Genomic DNA, 19,666 nt, shown 5'->3' with positions numbered 1-19,666 from the left:
ACTTCCACTGAAGTTAACAGAAAACTTCCCATTGACTTCAATGATAGTTGGATCAGGCTCAAAGTTTTCTTGCCAACTTTTTGCAAGGGATTTTATCAAAGTCTAAATCATATCCATTGTTTTGTTAGCTAATAACTAATAAAATTTCTGACAGTTAACAGAATTTGTTAAACTTGGGAAATCCAACCTTTTGTTCTTCTCACATTATATTCATTTGTGTGTTTTTTTAAATGTCTGATTCTCTATTGTACCTAAAAGAAAAGGAGTACTTGTGGCACCTTAAAGACTAACCAATTTATTTGAGCATAAACTTTCGTGAGCTGTAGCTCACAAAAGCTTATGCTCAAATAAATTGGTTAGTCTCTAAGGTGCCATAAGTACTCCTTTTCTTTTTGCGAATACGGACTAACCCGGCTGCTACTCTGAAACCTGTCTATTGTACCTAGTACCAAAGTGAGGTTCACTAGCAATTTAACTCCCAGCCTCACCCCGGCACTTAAAGTTACAGTCTTTGTGACATTCTTAGATCATGATCACAGCTCCCAAAAGGTAAGTAACATTGTTTTTCTCAGATACCGTTTTGTAGTTACTTCAGAATTTAGATGACAGTTCAGTCTGTATGATTTAGGGATAATCACTGTCTCCTTGATGGAGCCCTGTTTACAGTTTACCTACTGCAGCAGTCACTGCCTGTGGACTCGCCAGCCTTATCGTCCACAAAGTAGGCACACATGAGCAATAGAAACTATTGAAACCCCATTGTCGGCTGTAGTGACAACAGAAGTGGGTGGTTACTTACTGCCAACTTTCAGAGGAACCATTTCCCCAGCACACAAAATCATCATTAGCCCCAGACTACAATTTAGTTTCTCTAGGCATTCTCTCTCTTCCTACTGAGGACACACTGCAAGTGCATCAGTTTTACTGCCAGTTAAAGTAGGTATTGCCAGTTTGTTTGTTTTTTTGGTGGGGTTTTTTTTTGTTTTTGTTTTTTTTTTTGAGAGAGACACACTCAGCTGAAATGTAAAAATATCAAGACAACAGTTTGGGCAATATTTTAAAAGCATCTAGAAACAAGTCACTTTTGAAAATAATATTCTCTGGTCATCTTGAAAGTTGGTTTTCTGTTTTGTTTTTTAAAGCCAAATCCTAAATTTGGACCCAAAGCTTACTGGCACTATCCTTTTATTATAATAAATATACCGTGTGCTCTTTTAAAGGGTGTACTTTAATATGCATTTGGATATCCTGAACATCATTTTTATACATGTATTTTTGTGTTTGACTTCCCTCCAATGTCTATACAAATCATTGATAGCCATTCAGAATTTTGTCTTGTGCATCTGGGTTGTGACATCTTAAAAGTTTACTTTATTCCACACCCATCCTGCCCAAATAAATAAACTCAACTTACTTTCTTTTCTAGACATTCTGCAAATTTCAGCTGCTTCAAGAGCTTCTTCTGTTTGTTGCTGAAGCGATTGTCCTGCTCCGCACTTGTTCCCTATAATAGAAAGATTTTAGTCAGTATGCCATCAAACTTTGTTCCACAGCTAGTCTCCCACTGGTCCCTTGCCATATATTTGCATTAAAAACAATTTTGACAAACTGCATAGCAATTAAAAAATATTCAGTTGTACCACCTGTACAGACATCTTCAAGAAGCATTCCACTTCACTAACCAATCGTCATATCCTACTGAAGGTGGTAATCAGGTTTCACAACTCTGACACTTAAATCATATAATTCACCATGGTGCAGTACTTGCAAATCTAAAAGCATGCACAATGTTGTCAAATAATTTTGAGTTGCAGTATACAGCCTTCTCAAAGAGATCTGCTCAGCAGGAATCAGTTCAGTTTTTTCTGTCCAAGAGCAGAAAAAAGCAGAAGGAAAAAACTGGAGCATTTATGGTATAGATCAAAGGTGAAATCTTTTTAATACTGCTATTCACCGTACCCTCATCATTTTTAATAACGTCAAGTGCTCATTTTCTTCTTGAAATCTGGTGTTAAAGATAGATTCGGTTTTAAATCAGATTTTCAGGGCTTGTCTATACTTGAAGCACTACAGAGGCAGCTGCAGACACTGTAGTGCTACAAGTGTAGAAACTCACTATAAAAACAGGAGGGGTTCTCCTGCCAGCGTAGTTAAATCGACCTCCCAGAGATGCAGTAGCTAGGTCCAGGGAAAAGAGATGTCTATGCTGAGGGTTAGGTCGGCTTAAATCTGTCACTCAGGGGAGTGGACTTTTCATACACAGGTCGACTTAACTTTTGAATGTAGACCCAGCCTTAGAGCTAAAACCTCAGAAATGACATTATACACTGAAATTATCACAGAAGATTACAAACACTCAATCCTTTACTCAAGCTTCAGGTGAAATTTCTTTGAAATTTACCATCACCCTGCACAGTTCATTAATCTTGCATGTAATAAGATACAGGTTATAAAGACGGGAATCTTGCTTTGATGATTGAATCAATCATTTATAATGCTGTACACTTTCATGTATAGTGTAACTATAGTTCATTTCTTACAGTATAGTCAGAGATTGAGTCTAATCCTGGAAACAACATTTGCATAAATAGTTCCATTTACTTCATACACATGAAAGTATGAATTTGCAGGATTGGGTCCTAATATTGTATTTTTTTAAAAAACATGATGCAACAAAAGTTAATATAGCTCAGTCTCCCCAGACCAAAGGTTCTGAAATATTGTTCATTTGTTCAGTCTTGAATCACTAACTATGTTTTCATATTCAAAGTTTATTTAACCAGCTACCATTGTAACTGATTCAAAAGAGAGGGATTTATACACGAACCTTTCCATACATTACAATATGGTAACTATTTATTTTAACATACTGGTCCGAGCATACATCTTGGGATGGAACTAGAGCGCAAGCAAGTATATGGAGCTTTTGCTGCATTAACGTACTCCATCCACTTGATTTAAAGCCATTTAGAATTTAATCCAAGCTCTCTAGTCACTCTTTGCTATGCAAACATAAATTGAATTAATCTGATCCTGAACTGCAAGCTCACCAGTCCTATACTGCATGACTGCTTCAACCTTAGTACCATCTCTCTAACTCCATGCCCAGAGACATGAAATAAGAATGTTGGCACTTTAAATCAAAAAAGTAAAAGCACATTTGTTTTTGCTTGCTTTCAGTTATTAAATTGGCACTGCAGACCGTATTGTAAAATTGTGCATCTTTTACAAAAGCACCTTCAGATGTGTCGGCAAGATAAGATGCTATAAAATGAAGTCATTACATACAGAGATGGGGCTATAACTCATAATGTACTCATCTGTAATTCTGAAGAACAGAAATCCTAGGGGCTAGCATTTATTTTCATGGATTAAGATACATCTGAATACAAGACTATCCACAGTGCTTCCATGTTTGATGTGTTCCCACTTCAGTCAAAACTGAATTTAGCGTATTTGTCATATCACCCAAATATTCAAGATTCTGCAGTCACATATAGAAATAAGATTCCCTGCCTCCTCTCCCCCCATAGGAGACAGAAAAAAGCAGTTGGAATTTTGCTCAGCCCCGTAGCCGAGGAGTTTGTTCACAAGGCATGGTAAGCAGCATTGGTCATCAAGAGAGATTTGAAATTGAATGGTACAATCTGCATTTCAATGAAGAAGCCAATTTGTAAATTGTACACACTGCATTGAGAACATGTAACACCCCGAGATTATCATCAATAGCAACAGTCCTCTTTGCTCTGAGGAAGACATTAAACTGCTAACCTGCTTTTAAACTAAAAATGTGTTTACAAAAAAAGTATTTTCACTGTAATTATTTGAGTACTCTCTGACAATAAAAGTTGTGTGTGTACAAACACATCACTCGGAAAAACCTTGAATCATCAGACTTTGAACCAAACTCTGCAAAACCAGAGGACCAGGCATACCAATTCTCTCTGTGAAGCAGTAAATGCATAGGTTTCAGAGTAACAGCCGCGTTATTCGCAAAAAGAAAAGGAGTACTTGTGGCACCTTAGAGACTAACCAATTTATTTGAGCATAAGCTTTCGTGAGCTACAGCTCACTTCATCGGATGCTTATGCTCAAATAAATTGGTTAGTCTCTAAGGTGCCACAAGTACTCCTTTTCTTTTTAGTAAATGTATAGAGTCCAGTGTCTGCAGGAGCATGCCCTTAGACTGTACGCTCCCTGAGGCAAAAATAACCTTTTCTTGTGTTTTTAAAGCACCATGCATACACAATCAAAAAGCCTTTGCTTTGGAGTCTTTCCTCCAAGCTAAATTATTAATACTTCCTGGAGAACTTGCATAGGGAAGGATTTGAAGTTGTTATTTTCAGTACCACCTACTCTCATGATAGCTTCTGGCATACATAAAACTCATGTGTTAGTCCCATGCAGAAAACAAGTTAATTCTAACAAGATGGGGGAAAGGAAGAAAGATAAATATACCCTGGATATGTTATTGTTTAAGTTTTATATGATGTTCCAGACATTTTCTCTTGCAGTGTTTGTTTTAGCAAAGACAAAAGCCAACATGAACAAACACGGAGAATAGCCATTTTCTTATCATTTACCTTTTTCCAATGCTGGGCACTTGCTAAGTAACTAGACCATTACATGTGTGAAGATCCGTTCCCGCCCGCCCCAAGGGGGAGGGGGGAAGAATAGATCTAATTGTTTTCTGCTGCCTGATTGTGATTTTGGCCTTTAGATCCTCCGGTGCCACTTTCTCCCTAGCATCTCATAGTGAAAAGGCAGCTGCGTCCCAGGTATCGCTATAAATAAAGTTTCCCAGCTTTATCAGGGGGAGGGCTGTCCAGCACAATCTCTAGCGCATAACCAAAACAAGAGGGTGCCTGGCCATGAGGAGACCCAGCAGGGCGCAGAGTGAGATTCAGGAACTGGACTCCAGAGCGGCCACGGCGAGCAGAGTTCGGGTCCCGGCCCGGGCCCTTGGCGTGGGAGGGAGACTCCTCGTCCTCCCGCGGGACACCAGGCCCGGGCGGGCCACATGGCGCCGCGGGGCAGCAGGGCCGCCTCCTCCTGGCGGCGCAGGCCCTGGACTGGAGGTAGCGGCCTCACCGCGGCCTTTGGATGAGTGTGCGCGTGCGGGGGGAGGGGGTAAGAGCCGCCCCCCCTCCCTGGGCATCCCACCCCCCAGCCCCAGAGGAAAGGGCAGGCCCCTCCCTCCTCCAAACTACCCAACCCCAGAGACACCCCCCCCTCCACCCCGCGCGATGACACCGTCCCCTCGCCCCCCCCCGGGTGGAACGAACCGCACCGACCACCTTCCGGCCGCCATTTTCTGCGCCGCGGCTCCTCACGGGAGCCTGCGCAGGGCGGGAGAGGAGGGAGGCAGGGCCGCGCTCGCAGGGGGACCCGGCGGCGGCAGCGCCCGTCGCGGTGCTTCCCAGCGACCCGGCTCCCCGCGTTCGCATGGCCGGGCCGCTCCACCGGCCCGCTTAGGGTAACACTTACGCGGAAGAAGCCCGCATCCATCTTGCCTCCTCCTGGCCGCAGAGCACTCCCTATCCCGGCGTGCACCGCGCCCGCAGGACCCCTTCCTCTCTCCCTCCCTCACGTTCACCGCGGGGAGGAGGAAAAGCGGCGAGATGAGAGACAGAGTCGCGCGACACAGAACGAAAGGGGCGGGTCCCAACGCGACCGCGAGCCCCTTAGCCGTCAGCCAATCAGCGGACGCGGCGAAGAGGGCGGGCTGCGCTCCCCCCTAAGCCAATCAGAAGGCACCGTGATGGAGGGGCGGGACTACGGGAGGAGGGTTCAAGGGTCTATCCGGCGGGCGCCGGCCAATGAGGAGGCTGACCATGGAGCGCGTGGGCTCTGGCGGCGCCAGAGGTGGAACCTGCCCTTCCAGCGCGGTAGCGAAGGGAAGATTGTAATGCGCGCGCAGACTGGGTCGCGGGTGGGGTGCTTGGGTTCAGGTGGTCATGTGATTCTGGAGTCGACTGCGCATGCGCCGAAGGGGGCCTGGCGACTGAAGTTGGGGCCGGTGGAGCTAGTGTCGCCTCATCCGCCCCTTTCCCAGCGAGGCAATCGGCCCCTCCGCCAGCCCCTCTTTCCCGCGCCGCATCTGCCTCCTACGACTCAGCGCTTCCTAGGCGCCCCCTCACGGGTATAGGGCCTGCGTCCCCGCCCTCACCTTTAACAGGCCAGGGCCCTCCCCCGCTTCCTCTGGGACAGGTCCCCTCCCTCCCCCGGCAAGGTCTTCCCCGCCCCCACGTTTAACAGGCCAGGGCCCTCCCCCGCTTCCTCTGGGACAGGTCCCCTCCCTGCCCCAGCAAGGTCTTCCCCGCCCCCGCCTTTAATAGGACAGTCTTCCCCACTTACCCCCCCAACATACACACACAGAGGCTCTGTCGTCACTAGCCCCGAAAGTGCATCCTTTACCCCGGCCGACCCGCGGCGGGGGAGCCAGCCTGCTGTGACTCCGAGCAGAGACGAGGCACGGGGGTCTTTGCGGCTAGGGAACGCTTACGCGGAAGGGGTCTAGTGCTGAACGCGCCTAGCTCTATGGGGAAAACAACCCAATCCACTACCCTCTTCCAGCTGGGAAAAATCACCCTTTTGTGGCGAAGGCAAAGCCTGAGTGGGATGGGAGTCTTCCTCCCGCCCCCGTATTTGCTCTTTTGCTTTAGTGGCTGATAGGCAATGTCGCTCCACTTCCCCTCTGCTGTGCATCAGGAACTTATTGATTGATTTAGCATTTGCATAGTTGCCAGGCAGTAGCGTGGTTAGCGGCCCAGTGGAGCTCACTGCTGACTTTGGTGAGCAGGCACTCCTCGACAACGCATATTCTTGTTCAGTCTGCACCACAGCCACAGCTTGGATAGTCTCCAAGTCCCCAACGGTGCTGGCTGGCTGCACGAAGGCGTTGCCCAGTCCGGAATCGGTTAAGAAGGTCCCCCTGATGACATGGCAGGTTGAAGCCAGACGGACAAGCAGTAGGGTCTGTGACGAGGAACCCTTTGGTGGTTGATGTTAAGCAGTAGTCTTCCCGCCACATGGACTCCACTGTCACGTCCTGGCATAGCAGCCTCAACCATCTGTCATTACAGCACTGTAAGTCAAGAGCCACTCAAGGATCAAACAGGATTGAGACTGTTTTCAGGCCTTATGTCTTTAGCAACTGTGACCTGCTGGAAATTACTTGCTCCCCAAACCCTTAAACTGGCTTGTCTGCAAAATGCTTCCAGCCTCTAGAGGAAGAGAGCATCTGAACATATGGTAGCCAGTTTTCCCATTGCTTCATTATTTGTACTGACAGAGAGCAATATTTTGAAAGCAAAATTATCTAATATATATGGGAAAGAATAGGTCAATGTCAAAAAGTTACCATAACAGTTACAATAGAAAATAATACAGATTTAAAACACAAATTTTGGAAGGGATAAAACCCCCTCATGCTTTCAGAAATAAACCAGTCTGATTGGGATTAGAAAGAAACTTTCTCGGTTGTTTATGACATAACATCTGACTGCATCAGCTTCCTGTGAAGGTGGTGGTAACAGCTACAGTCAAAGGCAGGGTACTGGATTAGACAGATCTGTAGTCTGTGACAACTGCTATGTTCATATTGTTGTATATTTAAAAAGACTATTTAAAAATTACACTCCCGTCTAAATTGGGGGCAGGGGTTATGTTTTTCTTTTAGATAAAAAACTAAGTCTGTACATGGGTGCTGGAACCAGGGGTGCTGCTACACCCTTTGGCTTGATGTAGTAACCACCACTCAAATACATGGTTTCTGCCTTCAGCGCCCCCACTATAAAAATCATTTCACGATAAAAACGGAGTCTGTATATCTTTAAAGAGAACAAAACTGGAGTTTTTCAGTTGGATTTTGCTGTGCATTTGATGGCACTTAGCTGAAACAGACCAGGCAAGTGAGTGAGTGAGTGTGTGTGTAAAACCGCAACATTTGGCAGGGACTCAAGGGCAGGTGTGGGCCTTCAGACACTATGAAAAAGAGGAGGGAAAAACTAGATTTCAAACTGACAGTCTCTTTTCCAGCATGTCATACATCCAGACTGGAGATACTATTCTGCTGGATCAGCTAACGTTTCTACAGCACTTCGATAATGTGAAGCAGCGGTAAGTAGCTTTGTAACTAGGATTGAAAGGATTAGATTTTTTATGAGTAAATGTCAATAAATGCTGATTTCACTGTACACACACCAACCAATGAAAATATATTAGAAATAGAAATTTACAAATAGGCAAAGAAAGAAAAAGCTTTGTTTAAAGATATTTCTTTGCATATGTTTGTCATATGATGTTGACCATTTGTGTTTTAATGGTTATAAAGCTTTAACTTTTTGAATCTCAGCATCTTCTGTCATTAGTCAGTCTATCAACTGCCTTCCCATTGTCTAAACCCCTTTATAATTTCCTACAGCTGTGAAAATTTAAAATGGATGAAAGTTGAAAAAACACTTTAAAATAAACATTGAAATTATTCATAAAAATTATATATTAAAAAAATAAAAATAGAATTCTGCCAAGCTTATTTATAACCATGAATGGGGACAAATTTCTGCAATATTAGCAACTGTGGCAAAGCTGTGGAGTCCATCCCTTATTGTAGGGAAATACTGCCTGTAATATAGGGTAGCTGCTTCCTGTCATATAGAAGGATGATGCTAGGTGGCGCTACATACCCACTGCTAAAAAAAAAAGTCAATTGAACAATGCAAAAGGAACAAAAGCTGGCTTGCAGAAGCTTGCTTGCGAATTCATTCGGTGAGGTTGTAGCTGTATGGTTGTAGTTTTGGGTTTTTTAAGTATGTTTGCTTACTTATTTTCACTCTGGGACCAAAGAATTGCCAGGCTTGTTTCTGTACATAGCTTGCATGTCACGTTACCGCATTGGTGACTAAGATGTTACTACACTGGCTAAAGCTTTCCCTGCCTGCGAAGGGTTGTCTTGTCTGTAGTTATGTTTCAGTAAAGTATTTAAAATGAAGAATGTTATAGCTTCTGCCTAGGAGCAAGTAGAGTAGTGAGGCCTTGTCTATCCTAAAGAGTTTGCAGCTTTAACTCCCTCTCGCCAGTGTAGATACAATTATCCCAGTATAAAAGTGTTTACTGGTATAGCTTATTCCAGTTTAGCAAACTGTAGCTAGACTAGGCTTTTACCAGCATAGTAATGTTACTGAAAAAGAAACAAACAGTGTGATGGCAAAGTTTGTAGACGATACTAAATTACTCAAGATAGTTAAGTCCAAAGCAGACTGCGAAGAGTTACAAAGTGATCTCACAAAACTGGGTGACTGCAACAAAATGGTAGATGAAATTCAAAGTAATGCGTATTGGAAAACATAATCCAAACTATACATTCAAAATGATGGGGTCTAAATTAGCTGTTACTACTTAAGAAAAAGATCTTTGAATCATTGTGGATCATTCTCTGCAAAACATCTGCTCAAAGTGCAGCAGCTGTCAAAAAAACCAACGTTAGGAACCATTAGGAAAGGGATAGATAAGACAGAACATATCCTAGTGCCACAAAATAAATCCATGGTACACTCACACCTTGAATACCACGTGTAATTCTGGTCACCCCATCTCAAAGAAAGATATATAAAAATTGGGAAAAGTACAGAGAAGAGCAACAAAAATGAGGAGGGGGATGGAACAGCTTTCATGTGAGGAGAGATTAAAAAGCCTGGGACCGTTCATCTTGGAAAAGAGATGACTGAGGGGAGAGATGATCAAGGTCTATAAAATCATCAATGGTGCAGAGAAAGTTAATAAGGAAGTATTATTTACCCCTTCACATCTCACACGAACCAGGGGTCACCCAATGAAATTAATAGGCAGCAGGTTTAAAACAACATAAAGCAGTACTTCTGCACCCAGTGCACAGTTAACCTGTGGAACTTGTTGTCAGAGGATGTTCTGAAGGCCAAAAGTATGACTGGGTTCAAAAAAGAGTTAGAAAAGTTGAATAGGTCCATCAATAGCTGTTAGCCAAGATGGTCAGGGATGCAACCCCAATGCTCTGGGTGTCCCTAAACCTCTGACTGCTAGAAGCTGGGGCTGGACAACAGAAGATGGATCACTCTAAGTGCCCTGTTCTGTTCACTCCCTCTGAAGCATCTGGTACCGGCCACTATTGGGAGACAGGATACTGGGCTAGATGGACAATTCACACCTGTCCAAGCTATCATTCCAGGCAGTCTGCAGACTCATCTCTCCATCATTTACACTCAGTTCACATTTTTGAGGTGGTGTTGGCAATGTAACAATTTACCTTTCCGAGTCCTGGCTCAGGGTAAAATATTCACCAGCTTTTGTTTGTAGAGCAATCAGCCTAATGCCTTTTCTGGTTGCATGTTTTAAACTGAAGCACTGTGACAGTAGTGGAGTTTTTGTGGTGGGGAGAATTACAAATGAGTTGCAGTCACATTTAAATCATGGACAATTATTTTAAAAATCTCAGGCTTTGCATTTTTTAAAAATTCCTTTTCAAAATTGGTTCTTTGATCAGTTTAATTAGTAACACCCCTTTGTAAATGACAAAGTGTTTGCCAGGCAGGGCTGGCCTTATAGTACCTAAAGAGCCACAAGTTGCCAAAACAGATCACTATCAGATGCATCCGATGAAGTGATCTGTAGCTCACGAAAGCTTGTGCTCAAATAAATTTGTTAGTCTCTAAGGTGCCACAAGTACTCCTTTTCTTTGTGCGAATACAGACTAACACGGCTGCTACTCTGAAACCTATCAGATCAGAGTGTCCTCCTCTCCTATCTCTGTGCCAGAAGGAGAAGTCAAGCTGGCCTGCCAGTTGCAAATTTTCTTAAGGCCCTCAGAAGAGTGGACCCCAACTGGTCGCTAGCTTTTTTTGTGCTTAAAGCCAGCTCTACACGCAAGTCTGTATTAACCCAAAACATTCTCTTTTAATACAATGCCATGGGCGTAATTTAAACCCACCGAACCGAGTGAATTCAGACTCAGACGTTAATACTGTATAGTCAGTTCACCCTCTGTTGTGCCTGGGTATTCCAGTGTGTGGCTTGTGCTACAACACCGAGGCAGGGCAAGTTGAAGGATGGGGTCAGTGATGTGCATCGCTATATAGGGGCTTTTGCACAAGGTGAATTATTAGATCAATAGGCTATACCGCCTTCTGCTGAACCATTGCTGTCTACTCTGTTAGCTAATGTTTAGGGACGTTTAACATGTAGATCATGGAAACAATAGGCCATAGAGAGCGTAACAATGCAGCTTCTGTGTGTGCACCCAGTGGGCCTGTGAAAAAATCCTTGGGAAATTTTTGTTGAATTACTGCACACCCACAACAGTCACTCATGCAAAACCAAATAGCTTGTGGTTGCTTTTAAAATTTATTTTTCTCAAAAAAAAAAAAAAAAAAAAAAAAGCCAAAGTCTGTAATCTACATTATGGATTGCAACATTTCAGTTGTTTTTTAAAGTCTATCTTTAAAGAAAAGCAGCCCCACGCACATAAAATATCACTAGTTTTTCATTCTCTTCCTGTTTGAACCTCTTCTAATTTAAAAATAGAACTAATTTTTCTCCCCATCCCATCATTTGTTAAAAAAAAAAATAAATAAGTGCTCCCAAACTGAGAACCCAGCACAAATATGGCTGCTGAGTTAAAATCCCTGAAGAGAGGGATTCAGCTGGATTCAAACTCTGTCAAGTTGCTAGAACACATCAAAATTTTTTTTAAAGCATATCACATTCATACCCTGTTTTATCTGAATCCACGTCTATGTATCTGATTGGGAATCAGAAAGGCCAGTGAAGTCTAAATACAGTTTTGTTACTTCACATGTTATTCCTCATGCTAAAAATATAAAAAGATACAAGCATAACAAATCCAAGAATGAAGCATAGTTGTAGCCTTTACATCCAGATCTTTCATTTTCTTCACTACTGATCACTGCAGGAGAGGAAAAGAAAGCCCACCAAACTGCTCACGACTCATCAAGGACACTGTAAATAAAGGAGTGTGCATCTTTTGACCCATCTAAAGGGTATTTTTGCCACTTGTTGCCACTTAACTTCTACAGAGAAAATAAGATTCTTCATGTTCCTGCTGATATAATGCCATCACATTGTTAGATCAGCCATACAAAGGTGCTCAGCATTTTATTTTTTCCTTCTAATAAAAGAAAAAACGTGGCCAGTTACCCACATAATCCTTGGTTTCAACTCCATGCGTAGTCACTATGCCAGTGCCAATCCTCCTCTGGTAAAGAGTCACAGGTCTATGTGAACAAAGAGTCTGGTTGTCAAGTCTCATTCTTCAAGGAGAGTGATCTCCCATAGGTAGGGCCAAGGTCCACAGTCATCTGTTCTGCATATGGATGTCCACTGGTGTGATAGCTACTGTTTTGGGTCGGTTAGCATTGTTACTGTTCTGTCCAAAAGCAGGTGGGGTCTTGGCTTTGATGCTTGTGGGTTCCAGCTCTCGTTTTTCCCTCATGCGTCTGTAAAGAAAAATTAAAATTAAAATTTCCTCATCGTTTCCTACTTGTCCGGGAATGGTCTTTACCATTCTAAGTACTGTCTGGGGAAAAATGGCAAGAATCATGATGTGTTGAACATCAAGGATGGAATCTTGGCCGCTCCCAAGTCATTGGGAATCCCTGCCATTTTAGTCAACGGAGCCAAGATTTCATCACAAGATTTTAATTGAAACCCAGTGTTACTAATGGTTCATCAGTGTGGTGATGAGAGTTTTAGATTTACACCCTACTCCACTTTCTGCGACGAAAATGCCAGAATAAGCAGCTCTCCGTTGCCCCACTCCGCTAAACTCGGGCAATGAGTTCCAAAGAACAGGGTCCGACATCAAGAATCTTCTGCTGCCTGCTCCCAAGAGTTAATCCTTGAGGACAGGTTTCAGAGTAGCAGCCGTGTTAGCCTGTATCTGCAAAAAGAAAAGGAGTACTTGTGGCACCTTAGAGACTAACAAATTTATTTGAGCAAAGCTTATGCTCAAATAAATTTGTTAGTCTCTAAGGTGCTACAAGTACTCTTTTTCTCCTTGAGGACAGACAGTGAAGGCATTACAGCTGACTAACTGCTCTGGGGGATGGGGAAGAGGAGGAAACGACCAGTACAGCAGGTTGAAAAAATGAGTAAATTGTTTTTCGAAAAATTTGCAAAGTTGTTACTGTTTTGCAGGGTATGAAATGGATCTCCCCCCACCCCCAGTTTTTACAAGTTTATTTTATTGCTGAATGAAAAAATTTGAATACATGTCATAAAAAATTAAAGTCAAGTTTTTGCAAAGATTTTACTTTTTGAAAAAGGCCATTTTTCAAATACATTTTTTAGTTCCAAAAATTTAGGCCAGGACCCAGGTCATTTAGGGATTTATAGATAATTAGCGCCGAAAGCAAACAGGAAGCCCGTCTGCCCTGTCTACCATGTGGGCATCAGTATCCTCCACTGAGACAAAAGGCAGCAGGCTTCTGTCACCAGAGGTACAAAAAGACAACTGAACACACAAACTCCTTCAGGATTCATGAAGATGACCTGGTTCACTTAAGTTGCCCATCTGGAAGAAGCAGGTAACCAGAGGGCAGCATATGCCAGAAAATGGTAGACAAAGCCTGGAGCTGGCATGCAAAAAGCCTCTGCCAGACTTGCATTCATTTACACTTTTTGTATCTTGGAAAGCAACAATCTAAAAACTGACAAATCCACTTGGACTCTCCTGCTTGGAGCAAAATGAAACTGACCTGATTTATGGTCAGTTTCAGTTTGCTGCTGTGCTACACAGAGCACATGGAGCAGGAAGGCCAGGAAGGGCCAGCAATCAGGATGAGAGGGAGAGGAAATGGAACTAGGAAGGAGGAGGACGGGGAAGTTACATTTCTGTTTCTTGTAGAGTCTTTCATGAAAACTGCATCTAAAACAGTTTATACAGACTTAAATACAGCAGAATAGCAGAAGGAGAGAGAGAGACATCAAGAGGCATATGCAAAAGGAATTTAAAATGTTTTGTTCTGAAGTTTGAGATATCAGAAAGCGTGGCTGAGACATGAAGATACAGGAGGTGCAGAGGAGAAGGCAGAACAGCAAGGAAACCAGTGCTAGCGGAGTGGAAAGAACAGAAAAAGACAAGATCCTCAAGGTAGCAAGAGAGAATGGTTATGATGTCTGAAATTTCAAGTGAACAATCAGGAATGTGTACTGTAGTTTTAGTCCTTGGAATTTTGGCAATTAAGTCCTTGAAATGGCCTGCGAGATAATACAGCGTAGACCTGAGAAATTCTAAGCACGTGGCAGTGATTTTGGTTTATCTTGTCTAACCTGAGCTACATAAAAGAAATTAGGAACAAAGCCATGTACCTGTTATACATTTTCAACATGAGCAGAACCACTGTGAATATAATAATCACTCCAACTACGATGGCAGCTACGATTGCTCCGGAACCTACGAATGAGGGGAAAAAAAGACTGAGTATATTTTGTTTAAATAGCTTGTATTGTATTGTTCGAACAAGACTTTGCCCGGTTAATTTAAGGTGCATGCTTAAAGAGAAAAAGATTTCCAAAACTTGTTTTCATTTTTATTTTTAATTCAGGAAAAATGGTGGTCTGAGGTGCAAACTCTGCAGGCAAAGGCTTAACTCCAAACGTTGTGGCACTGAATTAGGGCTTAAGAACTAGAGAGTAAAACCGACTAGAAATAAAACAAACTGACTGGTCTGTTTTCCTCATCCTTGCTGAAGGAAATAAAATACGTAAACAAACCCATTGAGAGACAGTCTGGTCCAGTGTGTGGGGATTCAGGAGACCTGTGGCTCTGCCCAACCGGTTATATGACCCTGGGCAAGTCACTTCCCTTCTCTGTGCCTCTGTGTTCCCTTCCACCCTTTGTTTCATCTGTAAACTTTTTGGGGCAGGAACTCTACCTTAGGTCTGGTCTATGCTCGGGGGGGGAGGGGAGAGGAGAGGAGGAGAATAGATTTAAGTTACTCAACTTCAGCTACGTGAATAATGTAGCGGAAGTCGACGTACTTAGATCTACTTATCGCAGTGTCTTCACTGCGGTAGGTCGACTGCTGCCGCTCCCCCCATCGACTCTGCCTACGCTTCTCGCTCCAGTGGAGTATCGGAGTCGACGGGAGAGCGCTCAGCCGTCGATTTATCACGTCTTCACTACCTTCGCTCCAGAGGGAAGTGTAGACATGCCCTTAGTGTGGGTACATCTACACTGCAGCTGGGAGTGTGCTTCCCAGCTTGGGCAGATGGATACACGATAGCTAAAAGTGGCAGTGTAGCCGAGCGTAGCGTGAGTAGTGGCTCAAGCTAACCACCCGGGTCCAAGGTGGGTTTGTACTCAGGCAGCTAACCCAAGCTGCCACCTGTGCTATCCCTGGCTACTCTGCTATTTTTAGCACTTTCTGGGGCAGAGCTAGTGCTCCCAGCTGCAGTGTGGACACACCCCAAGAATCTGTGTGAAGCCCAGCACAATGAGGCTATGATCTCTGCTGGGCAGAAAGTTAAGCGCATACCTAAGTCTTTGGAGGATCGGGCTCTACATATCATAAGTTCTTCATTATAATCTTCATACTAGAGGGGAGGTGACTAGACTTTGTGCCTGGGCTAGTAAATTCTGCAAGACTAGCAAATGATGTCGAGTAAATTAGATTTAATAAAAACAATTAAAAAAAAATAAGTTATAAGTAACAGAAGACTTTTTTCCTTATTTCAAGTAGCCAGTGTCTATTCAATAGCTGAAAGCATCAAAACACACATCGAAAATCTAGTACAATTGCATTTAAACAGGACCTTCAAGACCGACACTTTTTTAAAACAAGCTCACTGAAATCCATTTTATTCTATTTAATGTTGATTATCTTTAGGAGAATGAATTTTCAAAGGGTGATGTGGCAGTTTTGTATAAGTCCCTTGTTTAACAGTGTTTGTACATAGGAATGTTTTCGGACATCTTTTCAAAATCTTCCCCAGACACATGGCGTTTAAAATGCAACTCAAATATATCCATTGTCGCAATATTTTTCTTACTCTGATAAAGAATTTCTTCTTGAGACTTTGTGGTCACATTTGTTGGAGACAAGGTATTATTGCCCAGTGGTGCAGCTGTCGTCATCTTGATTCCAGCTAGAGGAAAGAAAGAAGAATGATTTAAAAAAACAAACAAACACACACACACACACACACACACACACTGAAATAGCTACTGTCAGCACTCATTTGAGATAACTGGACAATTATCCATCAGATATTTGGGTCTTAACCAAGAGCCAGACTGTAATCACCTTACACCATGAATAGGTCTATTGAAATGAATGAACCAATTGCAGAGTAAAGTACTGTACCATGCATGGAATTTGGCCCCACTGCTGCCATGGGGAGTTATGGCACCACTGAAGTCCATGGCAAGATTTCACCCAGTGAGAGTAAGGATACTCTTCGAACCCCAAGTAAGCTATTCACCTTAAAATGTACAGTGCTCAGCACTGCTGACACACAGAATAAAGTAAACAAATTCCATGCATGCCAAAGGTGCAATTTTACCATTCCACAGAACTGAGTTTCAGAGGAGAAACATTGGCATAAATTGGAAACAAGTGGCAACAGGCAACCAAACTACAAAGACAGTGAGTTTCAAAGTCCACATTGCAGTTTGGCCTAGAACTCCTGATATTTGGAATAGCAAAAGAATCAGGCCATAACCTTGGCACAGTGACAATTCTGACCTTGAAAGTGGAAAACACAGGAGGGTTCTCTATTATCATGAACAATTGTATTCTGCAGTACTTGTCCAAACCACTACCGCTTGAAATAGTGATACTGCAATCTTTAGGACTTTGTTTTGCATATAAAGGGAGAACAACTGGAAAAGAATAGAAGATTCTCAAATATGCCATACACAGTATTACATTCCTCATTGATTTGCACCAATGACTGGGAGACTCAGGGCAGGTCTACACTATGGAGCAAAGTCGACCTAAGTTACGCAACTCCAGCTACGTGAATAACGTAGCTGGAGTTGACATATCTTAGGTCGACTTATTGTAGTGTCTACACCGCGCTGGGTCAATGGGAGAAACTCTCCCATCGACTTACCTTATGGTTCTCGTTCCAGTGGGGTACCGGAGTCGACGGGAGAGCAATTGGCGGTTGATTTAGCAGGTCTTCACTAAAACCGCTAAATCAACTCCCAGTGGATCGATCGCCGCGGGTCGATCCCCCGGTTAGTGGAGACGAGCCCTCAGTCAGGAGTACTAAATTTTGTGATTCAGTAAACGAAGAGGCTATTTTAAAAAGGCTACTGCATCCGCAAATGTACTTTGACAATTGTGTCAATTTTGATTATTTGTGATAAATCTCTATAGTAAACATTCCATAATGTCAATGAAGCCTTAGGAGATTTCGCCCCACTAAATCTTTGCTGACAAGTGAGGTAAGGCGAGATTTGTGAGAATGATTAGGTTTGGGGTTGGCAAACAGGAGAATGCATGAGATTCTACAGCATGTATCTATGATAATAAGTAAAATACTTTGCACTCTCTCTCTTTTAGAGTTTTCCGAGGGGAGGGGGAGGAAAAAAACCTTTATGCCAAAGAAGATTTAAATCATCAAATTACTTTCTTCATCCTAGGTGGAAAAAAACCCATGACTGTAATTAAATCACATTGCAGTCAATTATGATCCCACAGATGGCACATCCTACAACAGAGCCACAATGGCAAAGTGAAATGAGGTACGCAATCCAGCCCACTCTTACTAATGCATCTGAAGTGGGACAGGACATGTGTGTGACTGGATCGATTGTGGGAGTTTGGTTTGCTTCTTCTTTCTACTTCATGTGGTAGCATTCTCAGGGAAAACATATAGCCTGTACATGTTAATGTAGGAAACGCTTTATAGCCCCGTCAGCGTTCTGTGTGTTACTAGTAACCTTAGCCATTAAAATAATCAACTGTGGAAGGATCCGAACACCACTTCACAGAGACCACAAAATCTATTTCAACTCTTTAATTTAAAGATATAATGCCCTCCAACCTATCACGATTAAATCATTCCTCAATGCTTGATGCTTGGGCTGAATTTCGTCTATACTGATCAGGAGTGTGCCTTACTCGTTTTCTTACACACCACTGGGATATTGTACACTTTATGGGCAAGTTCTTGGTATCTGTTTGCTTTGTGTCATGTAAAATTAAAGCTAACCCAGAGCCCAATATAGGGCTTTTTTAAATGGAGAGAAGCCAACTGGTGAGATGGGGAAAACGATAAGTTGCACAGCTTTACCACACACTCAACCAGCCAGCTAACAAGTAAAGACAAATGCTAATCTAGGACTATCTTGGCCACTGAGGCTCCTTGAAGATCTCTCTCTCCCCCTCCCACACTATCCTCAAAAAGCTTTGTGGAAGCAGAATCTACCAAAGAAAGAAACTGCAAACACCAGGTGCAGTTTCTGGGAAGAGAAGTGGGGTCATGACTCGAATCGCCTTTGCTGGGGCTGGGTTCCATCTCTCAGGAAAAAACTGGGACATAATTGAGTCTCCACCCATGAGGCCAGGAGTCCAGTTAACTCACATTTTTGCCTTGACAACAATCCTTTATACTGCTACAGCACCTTTCATCTGTGGGGCTTGATCGCATCATTGCAAAACCACAGATCCACTTCTGCCCCCTTCCTTCCCTCCTGAAAGCAGAGGTCAGGTTTGCCATCGTTAACAGAGCAGGAGGCTGTACAGCCTGCTGCGTTTGTGGTCAACTGTGGCACCAAGCGGAACACAAATCCCTGAACCTGGGTCTTGGCAGGAGCTCTTCCTGCCACTGAAGGAAGAGGAATGAAAAGGGCAATGGTAAAAGGGGCCGGGCAGCAGGCTTAGAGAGACTGTCAACACGTGGTCATTGTTCTGTGGGTGCATCGAGAACATCCTGTACTGGCCCAGTATTCGGTTGACAAGTTGTCACTGGGTGCCAGGAGCTAGGGAGCTCACGATCACCATGGGAACCGACAGGGCATGTACGCTCCCCAGCACACAGCTGACTGGTTCTCCTAGTCTGCTATCCCGGTGATGCACTGGGCCACGAGAAGGCAATGAAGCACAACGGCAGTACCCTGGATTGCGTATATAGACCTGGCGGACAAAGGCTGCTGTTTTCATCTATGATAGAAATAGGTATCAATCATTTCCTGCAAATAGACGATCATGCCTTTGATGGATAACTTTTTATGTATGCCACGTTTTGGGAGGGGTGGGGGATGGAGATTTGTATTAATACTGCATTGAGCTGGCATCCATGTGTGTGTTACATCCCTTTCTGCTCAATGGAATCAGAATGGTTAAACTTTATAGCATATGCCCTATACTGCTAGCAGCTAATAGTGATTCTCCTTTAGTAGTTAAATAATGAGAATCTGGATCAAGATTATGAAACCTGGAGCCTAGAGTTAGGCTCCTAAGTAAATGATCTTTAAAAGTATGGAGCACCAGGCTCAACGGGAGCTGCTGGATTCTCAGACGTTTTGGAAATTAGGCCACTTGAGAGCCTAAATAGAAATTTAGGAGCCTAACTTTAGGCACGTAAGGTGAAATCCTGGCCCCAATAAAGTTCATGGCAAAACTCCCAGTGACTGTGACGGGGCCAGAATGTCACTCTGATT

The 19,666-nt window shown here is 43.2% G+C and overlaps 2 protein-coding genes and 1 long non-coding RNA gene across 12 annotated transcripts in view; 1 reads left to right on the top strand and 2 right to left on the bottom strand.

Annotated features, from left to right (window-relative positions):
* The window catches only part of SRRM1 (serine and arginine repetitive matrix 1), a 28,592-nt gene extending 22,946 nt beyond the window's left edge, over positions 1-5,646 (bottom strand). For 4 of the 8 annotated variants that reach the window (XM_074934578.1, XM_074934575.1, XM_074934574.1 and 1 more), the window contains exons 1-2: positions 5,488-5,646; positions 1,415-1,504 (exon numbers count right to left, since the gene is read on the bottom strand). In XM_074934578.1, coding sequence (XP_074790679.1) covers positions 1,415-1,504; positions 5,488-5,508 — 111 coding nt within the window. In that variant the 5' untranslated portion in view covers positions 5,509-5,646. Of the gene's footprint in view, positions 1-1,414; positions 1,505-5,290; positions 5,338-5,487 lie in introns of those variants that run through there. The other 4 variants (XM_074934572.1, XM_074934579.1, XM_074934580.1 and 1 more) reach the window with 2 other exon arrangements.
* A 1,119-nt stretch (positions 5,647-6,765) lies between these two features.
* Positions 6,766-17,801, top strand: LOC141974531 (uncharacterized). Its single transcript, XR_012635765.1, has 3 exons — positions 6,766-7,089; positions 8,041-8,121; positions 17,645-17,801. It is a non-coding gene; the product is annotated as an uncharacterized LOC141974531 (long non-coding RNA).
* Positions 11,442-19,666, bottom strand: part of NCMAP (non-compact myelin associated protein) — a 28,967-nt gene continuing 20,742 nt past the window's right edge. Inside the window, exons 1-4 of one of the 3 annotated variants that reach the window (XM_074934304.1) lie at positions 17,110-17,165; positions 16,045-16,140; positions 14,362-14,446; positions 11,442-12,488 (exon numbers count right to left, since the gene is read on the bottom strand). In XM_074934304.1, the coding sequence (XP_074790405.1) occupies positions 12,347-12,488; positions 14,362-14,446; positions 16,045-16,129 (312 nt within the window). In that variant the 5' untranslated portion in view covers positions 16,130-16,140; positions 17,110-17,165 and the 3' untranslated portion in view covers positions 11,442-12,346. Of the gene's footprint in view, positions 12,489-14,361; positions 14,447-16,044; positions 16,141-16,358; positions 16,437-17,109; positions 17,166-19,666 lie in introns of those variants that run through there. The other 2 variants (XM_074934302.1, XM_074934303.1) reach the window with 2 other exon arrangements.

This window comes from Natator depressus, chromosome 19, assembly GCF_965152275.1.
Source record: "Natator depressus isolate rNatDep1 chromosome 19, rNatDep2.hap1, whole genome shotgun sequence".
Lineage (NCBI taxonomy): Eukaryota > Metazoa > Chordata > Testudines > Cheloniidae > Natator > Natator depressus.
Note: the sequence above shows the minus strand (reverse complement) of the source record. Positions and strands in the feature narration are given on the sequence as shown.